Source organism: Olea europaea, chromosome 6, assembly GCF_002742605.1.
Source record: "Olea europaea var. sylvestris chromosome 6, O_europaea_v1, whole genome shotgun sequence".
Lineage (NCBI taxonomy): Eukaryota > Viridiplantae > Streptophyta > Magnoliopsida > Lamiales > Oleaceae > Olea > Olea europaea.
Window position 1 is genome coordinate 25,214,533 of NC_036242.1, and position 12,884 is coordinate 25,227,416.

At 36.2% G+C, this 12,884-nt stretch overlaps 1 protein-coding gene across 3 annotated transcripts; it reads right to left on the reverse strand.

Annotated features, from left to right (window-relative positions):
* LOC111396252 (SUPPRESSOR OF ABI3-5-like) lies at positions 1-12,580 on the reverse strand. Of its 3 annotated transcripts, XM_023022625.1 has the most exons (18): positions 12,411-12,580; positions 9,859-9,925; positions 9,552-9,618; positions 9,314-9,354; positions 8,821-9,030; positions 8,255-8,687; positions 8,099-8,170; positions 7,892-7,984; positions 7,740-7,819; positions 6,833-6,983; positions 6,183-6,267; positions 5,937-6,028; positions 5,781-5,849; positions 5,116-5,295; positions 3,597-3,786; positions 1,344-2,291; positions 839-1,023; positions 1-377 (listed from the first exon to the last, which is right to left on the reverse strand). In XM_023022625.1, the coding sequence occupies exons 3-18, from the start codon at positions 9,597-9,599 to the stop codon at positions 198-200; spliced, it is 3,057 nt and encodes a 1,018-aa protein (XP_022878393.1). In that variant the 5' UTR covers positions 9,600-9,618; positions 9,859-9,925; positions 12,411-12,580; the 3' UTR covers positions 1-197. The 3 variants fall into 3 exon arrangements, with proteins under 3 accessions (XP_022878393.1, XP_022878395.1, XP_022878394.1); XM_023022627.1 differs by lacking the exons at positions 9,552-9,618; positions 9,859-9,925 and having other exon boundaries at positions 8,821-9,006; positions 12,411-12,579; XM_023022626.1 differs by lacking the exons at positions 9,859-9,925; positions 12,411-12,580 and having other exon boundaries at positions 9,552-9,838.
* Between the last annotated feature and the right edge of the window lie 304 nt (positions 12,581-12,884).

A 12,884-nucleotide genomic window follows, 5' to 3' on the forward strand; every position in this document is an offset into this window, starting at 1 on the left:
AAACTTCAATAAAGATCAACATTTATTCAAGTAAATTCCAATTCAACATAAAGCAGTAATTGACACAATGCACTCAGAACAGAAACATTTAGTTGATTTACATTATAACGACTTTCACTAGTTCTACAAACAGAAACTCAAAAGGGAAAATGAATAGCAGAGAACAGAGAATATAAAGCTTCATCAGTGTCAACTCGCTATGACATTTCCCGAAACCGGGCAATGGCCTTCTTTTGAATAACAGCTTTGTAACTATCTCCCGCCTGCACTTCAAGTTTTGGATCCAACTTCTTCGGCTGACTCCCTAGTCCAGCTCTTGTATCCATGGCCTGAGCTTGGACAGGCTCTACCATGCCACTTCTGTCTTTTCCCAATCCCTAGATATATGATCAACACACAGAAACCAAACAAAAATCCCCGAATGCATAGTCAGATACTGAAATAAACAAAAATGTATCACCACTGTCACTTAAGAGCTGATTGATGTAAGTGAATCTTCAAAAGAGGAATAATGGTGTGTGTTGCCTAAACTTGCAAGTTCTTAGTTTACAACTGAATCTATGAGGTGCTTGCTTGGCTAGAGCTTTCTCTTATAAGCAATGGGTTCCAAGGAATGTGTGGAAAATTGTGGGTTGGTCCTAAGGAATGTGGATAAAAATAAAGTTTGACAAGTTCATATGCTTTGCCAAACCTGCAAGAAATGGATGAAATTCGAAAAGAAAACCAATTGATATTGCAATGTACAGAGTATGGTCATAAATTTTATTTGCACATTGAAATTTGCGTTTTTAAGTAAAACCAACACAAAAGTTGGGTAGTGCAGGATGAGAATTGGTACCGAGCCTTCATGCCAGCCCATGCTGCGGAGCATCCGATTCCCCACATTTGTTTCATCAATTGCCCTGTCTGCTGTGATCACTTCATAGTTCTGACTATTTGCATCTCCAGCAACTCGTCCACCTCCAACACCAGGAGGGAAAGGCATGGAATCCAAAGCACCCCTTCTAAATGTTGAATCTCGATCTTGGATGTCCAGCAGCAATAACAAGAACAAAATTTTCTAACAAGTCAATATGGATTCCAAAGAGATAATAAACTAGCAATCGACCATTGGAATCTTATCCATCTCAAGTTTTCATATATATTTGCACCAGGCAAAGTTTGAAGCTATGGCAGACTATTCAACCATTGCCCAACACAACTGAACTCTGTTAGAAGTCACAGAGCAATCATACAGCATACGGAAATGCTAGATGCAAAAATAAACTCACTCTAGAATTCAATGATGAGAAAGAGAACAATAAGAAAGAATGGCAAATGACACAAAATCAAGATAAACTTACTGGAATCTCCAACATCAGATTGGTCATCCCCAAAAGATGATGATGAACCATACAAACTTCTACGTTCAGCTGCTCGATCTCTGTAGGTAGTTTGGGTCTGTTCCCTATTTGAGAGAGCAGAAGATGGCATCTCTGAAAACCTTCTCTTACCACTTCCAGCTGCAACAGATGATGCATAAGAACCCAGAGCAGAAGCATCTGTTCTGAATGGTGTCACTGTGATCGAAGCATCTGTGAAAGTCAGCGAAGATGGAACTGAAGATGTGCTGGTCGAAGAAGTGGAAGCACCTCCTGTTGATCCTGTATATAAAGTATCAGATTTCACCACCCCCATTCCAGAACTCCTTATCACCCCTTTTAAGGATCCACTGGAACCAGAAATCACGGGTCTGGCCCTGTCTACAGATTCCAAAGCAGCAGATTGGATTGGGGAATTTGTTGTAAATCCTGAAGAGGACATAGAATTCTCTTTTGTACTCGGCACGTCGCTTTTGAACTTGCTTTTTGTGGATGGCGCTGTATTAAATCTCTCCTCAACTGCAGCAGATGGCTGATTGTCATCAAGTGCCACTCGTGGTGCTTGTCCTTCATTACTCCTTTGCTTCCACATGGTAAGAACATTACTCATCTTCTTCTTGTTAGCAAGAATGCTGCTTTTAGAAGCAAGTCTTATTTCTTTTAATTTCTCCTTCTCTTTCTTTTCAGCTGCCATTGCTGCGGCAGCAGCAGCCTGGACAGTATCTGGTAATGAAGCAGCTTTCTCATTCGATGTTATTGTAGCAGCTGGTGCAGATATAATCACTTTTTTACTACTGGGACCATCAGATGCCTTGGAAGTTTCACTTTGCTTTTCAGCAGTTTTGTCATTCTGATCAGCACAAGGGATATATTGCTGAGTTTGGTGATCATAAGTATACCAGATGCCATTGTTGCCATCATAATATAAACCTGCAAAGTGCAACATTGGATAAATTAAAATTTAGAATCTAGTTCATATAAAGTGGAAAATGTCCATGAGCCAAAAACATTCCACATTGATTAACTATAATTATTCATGAACTTCTGCAGACTAATAGTCTAATTCTTATTTAAGTACATCCTCATTTCTTCATTTTTCAAAAGCCCCCATTTAAAAACAAATTTCAGTATCTTACTGTTATAAGTAACATTTATATTTGTCAGCACATAAATATCGATTTTGGAAGAAGAACCAAGTCAACAAGCTGGTTCCGTGATTATACATTTGTGTCTCAAGATATAGTATAGGTGAATGAAGATCCTCACGCAAGGTGGTAGCAATTCTCATGCTTTCTAAGAATTTATTAGAAGAGATAAGGTAGAGATTAGCCTGTTCCAAAAGAATGCTATACCGTTGTAACAAAAAGGAGCAAATTCTATTTAGGAAAATGAGCACAATAATTGAATTGAAAATCAAATGGGGAATAATGCAGAACTCAAGAAAGCAAGGGAAAGAAGAAGAGAGAGGCACTTGATATATTATCAAAAAACTTTGGCTTGGAAGCACAGAAGTATTTTATGTGCTTTTTGGAAAAAAATAAGGCCCAAAAACATATATACGTAGCTTAAAAAAAAGATCTAAAGAGAGGAGGGAGCAAGAATGTTGCAAACAAGCAAGAGGTACATTACAACTAGAAAATTGGGTTAATAAGATAGTAATAGTAGCATTTCCACATCCACAATCAGAAAAGGGGCAAATGCTCTAGATGTGGGATATCTGCATATTCATGGCTGGATCTTCTAATGTTAGATTTATTTTTTCCTCTGGTAAAAAGCATAGATTTGTAGTGAAGATGTCTAACATGATATACTATTTGGACTTGTATATGTGAGTCATGCTGGTATATAATAAATGTTATATTTCAGATTAATTTCGAAAATTCAAATATGCCCCACCATTTAATTCCTAATTTCTTGATTCTTAAAACACAAATCTAAATGCCATAAAGAATCGGCAGAAACAGGATATTAATCATTGAAATAAACTTGAAATGAATAACAATAAACTAATCCTTTCCTAATGAAAATGGGGTTGTCTACATAAATCTTTTCTGGCACTCACAATCAGTGCATTGATACACCCTAATCATCTTTGATCAAATCCACATACATAAACACACAATTCACAAAATAAATGACCAAGACCTGCATGAGTTACGGGATCTTTCCAAACATATACAAATAGAAATAATAAAAGGAACCTTTGGAATGAAATCAAACTATGAAGAGACAAACCTGCATTTCCATCATAGTAGAATCCAGAAGCAGCATCATAATAATAACCAGAGGCTTCGTCCCACACAAAACCAGATCGAGGCGCTGAAGGATCCTTTTGAATTGTGTTTTCTCTGCCCTGATCTTCCTCATCAGCAGATTGTTTATCATCAGGATTGTATTCCTTAGGTGTCCACCCAACAGCATCGTACTAAAGGAATTTAAAAAGGAATAATTAGGCGGCAAACATAAGCACAAATTCATCTTCTTGCATTGATAAAAAACAAGATTTTGTTGCCATAGGCAGGCAAGTAAAACTAACAAATAAGATGAATGTACACCTCTAACTGCACATAATTAAGAAGTACGGATACGGATAAGTGCTATGAAATTCAACGTAATTTCATTAATATAAAAAAAATAAAAATAGAAGCATAATAATACAAATAAAATAGAATACTAAAGCATTTATTTAAATCCTTAATTGTCCAAACTTCATTTTTTCAACATCAACTTCTTCATTATAATTAAAAATCACTCTCCAACTCTGACTCATCTAATGATAGATTAGCAACCTTAAGCAGTTTAACACAAATGAGTCTACGATATTGTCCCCCATTTTGAATTCTCTTTTTGAATAGAGATATAATTTTCTTGATATACTAATAATGTATTTCAATAATTATAATTAATATTCGACATGTTATTAAAATAATTATAAATATTATTAATATCCAATAAGTTATTAAAATAATCGAAAAAAACATATCCGATAGCTATCGAATACGTATCGAAAATAATTAAAAAATATAAAATAATTAAAAATATGTATCCGTTGCGTATCGAAAATTTTAAAAATGTATTTATAAAATAATTAAAAAAATGTATCCGGTACGTATCCTGTAAAGAGTTTTACAAGTATCTGTGCTTCTTAGGCACATGATAAACGAACAATAATAGCTGCATTTTTTATGATCAATTTATAATCAACTCAGTGCATCATAACCTCAAAAACCCAATGAGAAAACTTCATTTCTGATCTTAATATAGGAACTGAAAAATATCAACGTTCTGCCAGGACTAAATTTACGCATTTGGTGCATGTTTGGTTCCCAACTGTTGGGCAATGCAGCAGGTCTAAAACAGCTCTTGGGCAGAAAATTGAGTATTAAAGTCTTTTATTATAATAAGTGCAGTGCAACAATTAGGGGTTGAACCTAGCCAACAATAAGTGCACGGTTCAATAAAATAATATTAGCTTAAAGAAACTGAGAATGAATAGCGCACATCCGCTAAATTTATATAACTAAGTTGATTTCCACTATTACTATGAAGAAATATGAGGAGAAAGAGCAACGAAATTGTGAGTGAATTGCGTCAATTCACCAAATTTATACAACTAAATTAATTTCCAATACCATAATAAAAATATTTCAAAGCAAAAAATGACAAAAACATAGGTCAGCCTAGATATGTGGCCCATGGACAGCAATTTACACATAAAGAACGAAATGTTCTAGGAAAAGGCCAAGTAGGAAACCTGCTGGGCAAATGTTGCTGCTTCAATTGCAGCAGCAGCAAGACTACTTGACTGAGAAGCACCTGGCGTTGCCGATCCACCTCCAATAATACTTTTTGCATAGGCAACTCGAAGAATCTGCCCATTTTTCTCTAGAGTGGTGCCATTTGTTGCTTCAAGGGCTTTAGTAGCATCCTCAACCTGAAAATAAGTAAACAAAACCGAATACAAATTATTGACACAACAATAATATATCTAGATAAAGCAATATATGGCCCAGACGATGAGCTTCCAAGGGAAATCAAAATCTTAACCAACTTAAAAGGCAGAAAAAAAAAAACCATGATATCAAGCAGTCTCCAAAGAAAATTGCCTTCAAATGTTAAGAGGAGAAGAGAGAGTTCAGTTTGGCAAAACCTGGAACAGTTACTAAGCACTGGATATATTCCACTAAAAATTACATGGAACATCAAAACCACATCATATTTGAAATTTGAGGAAAACGCTAATGTCCATATTAACATATGTGCATCTGTTATCTCTTTCCAACTTACAATAAATTATTTCTTATTATAAATCACAATAACAATAAAATGCGTTTAACAATAAAATGTGTTTACCATATTCACCTGTCGGAGAAAATACCAAATAGTTTCACCACATGCAATAGATGCACATAAACTTACCGAATGAAAATGAACGAAAGCAAATCCTCTTGAGACGTGAGTGAATTTGTCTCTAACAAGTCGCAGATCCTGCAAGTGTTGAAATCAATACAGCTCCTGAACAAAAGAATAAACAGATAATTAACCACAACAATGGAAGCAAATACTGCACTGCACCTTAAGAGGAGCGTGTTTAGAAAATTCATAACGAAGCATTTCCTCATCTGCATTTTCATCCAATCCACGAACAACAAGAACATGGGTAGGACCTGAAAACACAACATAGAAAATATCCGATACATGCTTGTCATCCCAGTTGAGAAAACTAGCCTTTACAATTAACATGAGTAGAACCTGAAAGTATATCAACACAGAAATGTGATATACATGCCGTTTCAGAGAACTGGTGTGTGTACAACTAACCTATTTCTCCTCTCTTCCCAATAGAAGTGGGATTTGACGACGTCATATCAGCTGGGGGAGCATCTTCCATTCTTGGCTCATTACACTGATTCAACAGATGAAAAAAAAATCCCAATTACTTGGTAAAAATTACTCGTGGAGAAAGTTCAATCATAAAAGCTGAGAAAGCTTCTCTTCATGCATCTGTGCAATCCCTCCAGATTTGAAATTGAATGCATCAGTTTTACCAAGTTATCCTTCCAAATTTGGTTCAGGAAACAGTTAATAATAACTTTCACGGAAGAATCAGACTGATTCAATATCCATTTTAGCACAAATTAATTAAGAAAAATTGAACATAACAATTTGAAATCCACAGTTAGACAAAAACAGTGTGAATTCTGACTGAAAAACAAAGATCGTTCAGATTTGAAATTGAATGCATCAGTTTTATATTGAGACCGCCAGAAACAATAAAACTCATGATCACCAGGCCTAATTTTCGTATCCACCTGGCAATACATGAACTAATGAACTTTGACAAATTCTGCCTACAAAAATCTAGAAAGATAAGCCTAATAAAAATTGGCACATCACAGTCCAAAAAAAAGACGATGAGGGGATATTAATGCGAGAAAGTATTACTTCGAAATAAATGAGGGGAAGAAAACCTGAAAACAGGATGTCCGCCTAGCAAAATTGACACAACCACAAATAGTGCACATCCAATCTGATGGTACGGTAATACTTCTGCGAACATGGCCTGATCTTGATGCATGATCTGTTCCAAGAGGCCCACTAACCCCCCCAGTTGGTTTACTACTGCAACAAAAGTCAATTGTATAATAACAATTGAAAATATTTAATACAGATATTTTTACTTGGATAGTCCACATAAATTTGCCAGGACAGAATCAACATGGATTGACTACAATGCAATAAATTCAACAGCATGTACAAAAATTTCCAAACATTGAAACACTAAATCACATTCTGCATGCAGACTGAAAAAAAGTCAAACCAATTAACATAGCCCTAAAACTCATCTCTATACGTTGAGGTGTTGTAGCATTAAAAGGGTGGAGAAAGATAAAGAACATAAATGTAAAGAAACATGACAAAAGAAAAGGTGAGATTTGATAATAAAATAGATAAAACCTAAAGACAGTACAACGATGGAAGATAATAAGGATACAGGGGATAGAACAAGTCCATATAAAAAAAACAGCAAAATCAATAGAACTGGACTTTCATGTAAGCTACATGCCCAAGAAGAATTCAAAAGTATTCAAAGTTAAATGCACTAGGAAGAAAGTGGTAGATAGAAACCTACCAATTCAAATTTTTTTTTTTAATCAAGTGTCCACAAGTAAATTCGTCACTGAAAATAAAAAGACCCCACCACTAACTTTTGAATAATCTGAAGTAAACCCCGCAGAAGATAAACTACCACACCAGCCAATGCTAATACACCAAGTCATTCAACCTATTCATCAGCTTGGTCACCTCAATGCAAATAAACTCAAATTACGCAAGTTAGCTATGTATGTACCAATCACAAAAGTTAGATATATATACCTGTATTCAAAGAAGAGGTTTCTGCCATCTACAAGCAGACCTTCATCCCCAAGCCTAGTCATCATTGCTTGTGCTGCATCCTATTTTACAGCAATAAGCTTCAGCATTCCGCAGTTATGATATGTATAGACAGGATATCAGAAGTTATGTACCACAGAAGGGAAATCAATAAAAGCAAATCCACGAGATATGACAGAATTTCGCTCCTTGATCACACGGACATTACGAAGTGGTCCCCATTCAACCTGATATAAATAAACAAGGTACATGCAAGGGGTAAACAAAGTGAGATTGACACATAAAGTGATAAGTGTCCATGATAAATATTTAAAAAGATGGGAAAAATTAAGAGGAATTACAAGGATCTGGTATAAATCTTCTTCAGTTGTCTTTTGAGAAAGACCCTTCACAACAACAGTAGCAGAGGGAGCCTACAAAGAGCAGCACACTGTTCAGGTCTTGGATCTAGTGAACTGCGAAAAATGACTGAGATACCAGGAGAAAATAGAACATACAACAGAGTAATGGTCATGCAGACGTCTATCCTCATGATCACTTCGTCTGCCACTCCTCCCATGCCGACCGTCATCATAACTGTCTTCTCTAAGACTTCGACCATGACTTCGGCCTCGAGGAGACCTAGACCGTGCACGATCATCACGACCATGAGAACGTGAAGGAGAACGAGAGTGATCGTGCCTTCTGTATGGACTTTCATCCCTTTCCCGACTCAGGTCTCTATTGTCATGCTCACGTTCACGAGATTCACGCCTTCTCCAGTTACTTTCTCTCCTATTGCCTCTATCATAGTCAGAATCATAACTGTGTCTCCCATGCTCAAAATCTCTTTCAAGACTGTCCTCCCTACTGTGACGTGAAAAACGAGATCTGAAGTCATAATCATCATAACTGTAATCATCACGTTCACGCTCTCCATATCTAGCAGGCCTGTCAAATTGTTGATCTCAACTGTTGTCAATACTGAATAACCATCAGGAATTTATAATATTCCAGCATGCGTCAGTTTTATGATACTTATCAGCTTCAATAAAAGAACTCATTTAATAATAAATCAACATACGGCTTTTCATGTCGTCTATAATCCCTCTCAAAAGAATATTCTTCTTCATAGTTTCTCCTCCTTGTTTGAGGCCACATGCCAACTGGTGGTGGTGGAGGTGGATAGCTATCCCTCTCCAATATGTCCCGGTGAAAGTCACCCCTTGGGTAAGCATCGTCCCTCGAGAACCTGTCATCTACATACCTCCTGTCATCATAAGGGTCACCAGCCCTGTCAAAAAAATATGAGACGAGCCAATAGAAGTGAAGTGGAAGTAATAGAAAAGGAATACAGTATATGGATCATGAAAGATATGACATGCAAAGTCAACCATTTACACATCTTCATATCATAAAAGGCAAAGCAGATAAAAACAAATAAATAGCCATCATGTACTGTTGCTAAGAATCCCATCTGAACTCCATCAGCAAGGAAAGAAAAGTAAACAACTAGAGCTCATACTAGAGAAAATTAAAAGTTACCCTTTTGGCAATAAGCATCATTAAACACTCACCTGAAGTATGAATCATGAACAGCACCATACCCCTCCAAAGCCTGTGGATTCAAGAGAATAAGCTATATCAGCAACTAATAATCATGGTTCAAGTAGGCAAATCGATTCCACATCCTCACTGTCCCATGGCTTCTCTCATGCACTCTAAGGATGAGATGCCGGAAAAAAAAAGGACTATCACATGAGCCTAATTTTGCATATCATCCCATAAATGTGATTAAAAGGAAACCACAATTACGCTGTTATTTTCCCATCCTTGCTGAGGACCATAGTGACCACGATCCATTGATTCCAAAACAGTCAATCTTTCTCCTGAAAGCTCTTAATAATAATGGGCCAGAAGTTGCAAAAGCAAGATGAACCAAACCTTTCCTGTAATTGACGAAGAGAGAGTAGTTATGCCATCATGAACCTAGAAACAGTGTTTATCAATTGGCTTCTCCTCTACTTGGCCCTCTTACTGACTTCCTCAAAATCAAAGACTTCCAGGAACATCCTTCAGACTCTTAAAACATATACAAGGTATTGGGTTGAAAAAAGTCAATCTTTCTCCTGAAAGCTCTTAATAATAATGGGCCAGAAGTTGCAAAAGCAAGATGAACCAAACCTTTCCTGTAATTGACGAAGAGAGAGTAGTTATGCCATCATGAACCTAGAAACAGTGTTTATCAATTGGCTTCTCCTCTACTTGGCCCTCTTACTGACTTCCTCAAAATCAAAGACTTCCAGGAACATCCTTCAGACTCTTAAAACATATACAAGGTATTGGGTTGAAAAATAAAAAATAAAACATCCTATGCCCGTTAAGAAGGGTTGAATAATCTCCAGAAATCAAGTATATACACTACATTCAGTCTTTCAGCCACAAAGGAAGCAGATGAATGGCACAAGAAAGACACGTGACATAAAAAGTTAAGCCAACTTTTAGTAATTCTAGTGTAAGTGTTTGGGCCAAGCCTTATTGCTACACAGTCCTATTCACAATTCCAAACAAAAAAATAGAATATAAAAACAGCATTTACAGTTACAAAAAAATAAAAAAAGAACAAAAAGTTAGTCTCTAGTATAGTGTTTGGCAAACTACAAAATCAGGTTTACAGATGACAAATATGACACCACATGGATGACAGTCAGGTTTAGCAATGCTCTTAAACCTGATAATCCAGCCTCATGCATCCTGATGTGACTTTAACCTAAGTTCACTCTATCCTAAAGGAGAGCTGCACTGAAATGGAACTTGAATAGATTTTCATCAAGTTATCCATTAAAAAAAAAAGAAAAAAAGTAAAAAAAGGATAGATGAGATCAGCAAAGTTCAGTAAAGTGCTAAATCAGTTTTATTTATGACAGGTATGTCCCAGATAGATGTGGCTCATGTTTAGTAAGACACTGGAACCTGGATATTTTTCATGATCCAGATATTAACTAAATCAGGCGTACCTTTGTTCCAAAAATGAGTTTTTTTGAAATAAAATCTGACAAGGTCTCTGGTGCTTTTAGCCATAAAATGGATTTGGAGGCCAAACACATTTACAACTTTTAACAACTCTACCAAGTTATCCATCCAAATTTTGTTCAGGAAACAGTTAATAATAACTTTCACGGAAGAATCAGGCCGATTCAATCTCCATTTAGGGCAAATCAATTGAGAAAAATTGAACAGACAACCAAGTTCCAAGATTTCAAGCTGGCCCTAAATTTGCACAAAATGGTTAACAAGACATTTTCTCTTTCAGTCAAAACTAATTTAAAAATTGTTTGGCAATCAGCTAAAGATTCTTAAACAGAGCTTAACCATGATCAACAAGATGGCACTTCATTAAGTACAACCCAAAAATGGCACCGCAGCAATGGTAAGCAATTATCACATAATGTAAAATACGTCCTTAACAAATTAATACATAGATAAGACTTGCAAACATAAATATAGCAAAAATGCACTAGTGTAGACATTAACTTATCTATACAATTAGGATGGGAACATAGCAAGGAACCCCGTCCCTGCCCTGCAAGGAATTTTATAGTCCCGTCCCTGCTCCGCTCAATGTCCATTTATACTGGGAATTAGGCCAATGGGCTTGGGTAATTGGTTCGGTTTGGGCATAAAAATATTGGCTAAGATGATATTAAAAAAATTTTGAGATTTTTTCTTTAAAATGCAGAAGAATAAACATATAGGAATATGAGGAGAACTCTTTCTTTGTATTCAATTGAGACGAATAGCTTGTTGAAGACATCAAATTAAATAATAGGTGATGGAATTGCTATGCCGGACTACAAATTCTAATTAGAAGGACTCTTTTTTGGATAAGCAGTTGCTTACTAACCATCAATATTGACAGAATAGAAAAATAGCAAGGTCCGCAAGGATCAACAAATAGTCAGCACCAACAGCATAGTCAGCAGATGTTTTTCATGAGAGAATGAAGGATTGTGGGGACTCGTGCAACCAACCCCACAGTAACAAGAAACAAGATGAAGCTTTACATATTTTGATCGGAAAAATAAAACTGTAATTGAGTTTAACTGAACAAATTTTGAAGAGGTCCATCAAGTATGTGTATAAAGAATCCTATTTCTCTGTGGAAGCCCCAGAATAATTACTTATCTTGACTGACGAGGAGATGTAAAATATAAAAACGTCAAATTTATCCACTAGAAGAATCCTATACAGAAAAAATTTAAAATAAATAAATTCAACTATACAATGGAAAAGAAATCCAGTTTCATCAAGAAAAACAGAGGTACCATCATTCAGGTGTGCCTACCTATCAAGCCTTTAGAGAAGGTCTTAGCAGCTGACCTATATTCGAAAGAAATACAAAATCCAGCTCCTCGGAATTCAATCCAATAAAGTAGTATCCCGTTAATATTATCAAAAACTATGCTGAGAAAATTATGCCAAAAAGTCTTCGTCCAAGATTGTTGCTTTAATCATAATTTCGATAAATCAGAAAACAATTAACAGAGAATACAGCAAATTCTGCAAATGAAATTGAAATACAAGACAACATATTCGTGGACTAGATTCACATACATCAAACACTAAGAGTGATTCCAGTCCAAAATTCGCAATCTCAATAGAGAAATCAAGTACCTCGATAGAGAGTTCTAGGATTTATTAGGTAATAGACCCTCAGGTCGTTTGGATTATTGTGTGTGGTAATGAATTTCAGATTTCGGATTCAATCAGTGGAGAAATCTTGCCCTAATTCGATTTCTCACGAACATATTGAGCAAATGGGCTTTCGTCAATAAGCAGGTGTCGTTTCATATGTTAACGGCCCAGCAAGGCATTTGAAAAGTCCTCTTTGACGCAACTGAATCCATGACCTTATGTTTTTTACAATAATGCTATTCGAACAGATTCCTTTGCACATATGTTGAACAGGTAATAAAAAATTAATAATGGGCACATCAATGAACAGTAGAAATTGTTTGAAAAACGGGACAAATTTGACAGACCACTGGTACAACCTTTCCTCCTCCAAATTGGAAGTCAGTATTTTCCCTCCTCATTTTCCCTCGTTCCCTTCTCTCCCGGGCCTTCATTCCCGCCGGCCAGTTCTTC

Excerpts from the sequence above, each read along its gene's own strand:
- LOC111396252 (XM_023022625.1), bottom strand. The coding sequence starts at position 9,599 with ATGGATCGTGGTCACTATGGTCCTCAGCAAGGATGGGAAAATAACAGC. Across the intron at positions 9,355-9,551 it reads AAGGATGGGAAAATAACAGC|GCTTTGGAGGGGTATGGTGC; the intron begins GTAATTGTGGTT and ends TTGAATCCACAG. Across the intron at positions 2,292-3,596 it reads CTACTATGATGGAAATGCAG|GTTTATATTATGATGGCAAC; the intron begins GTTTGTCTCTTC and ends TGCACTTTGCAG.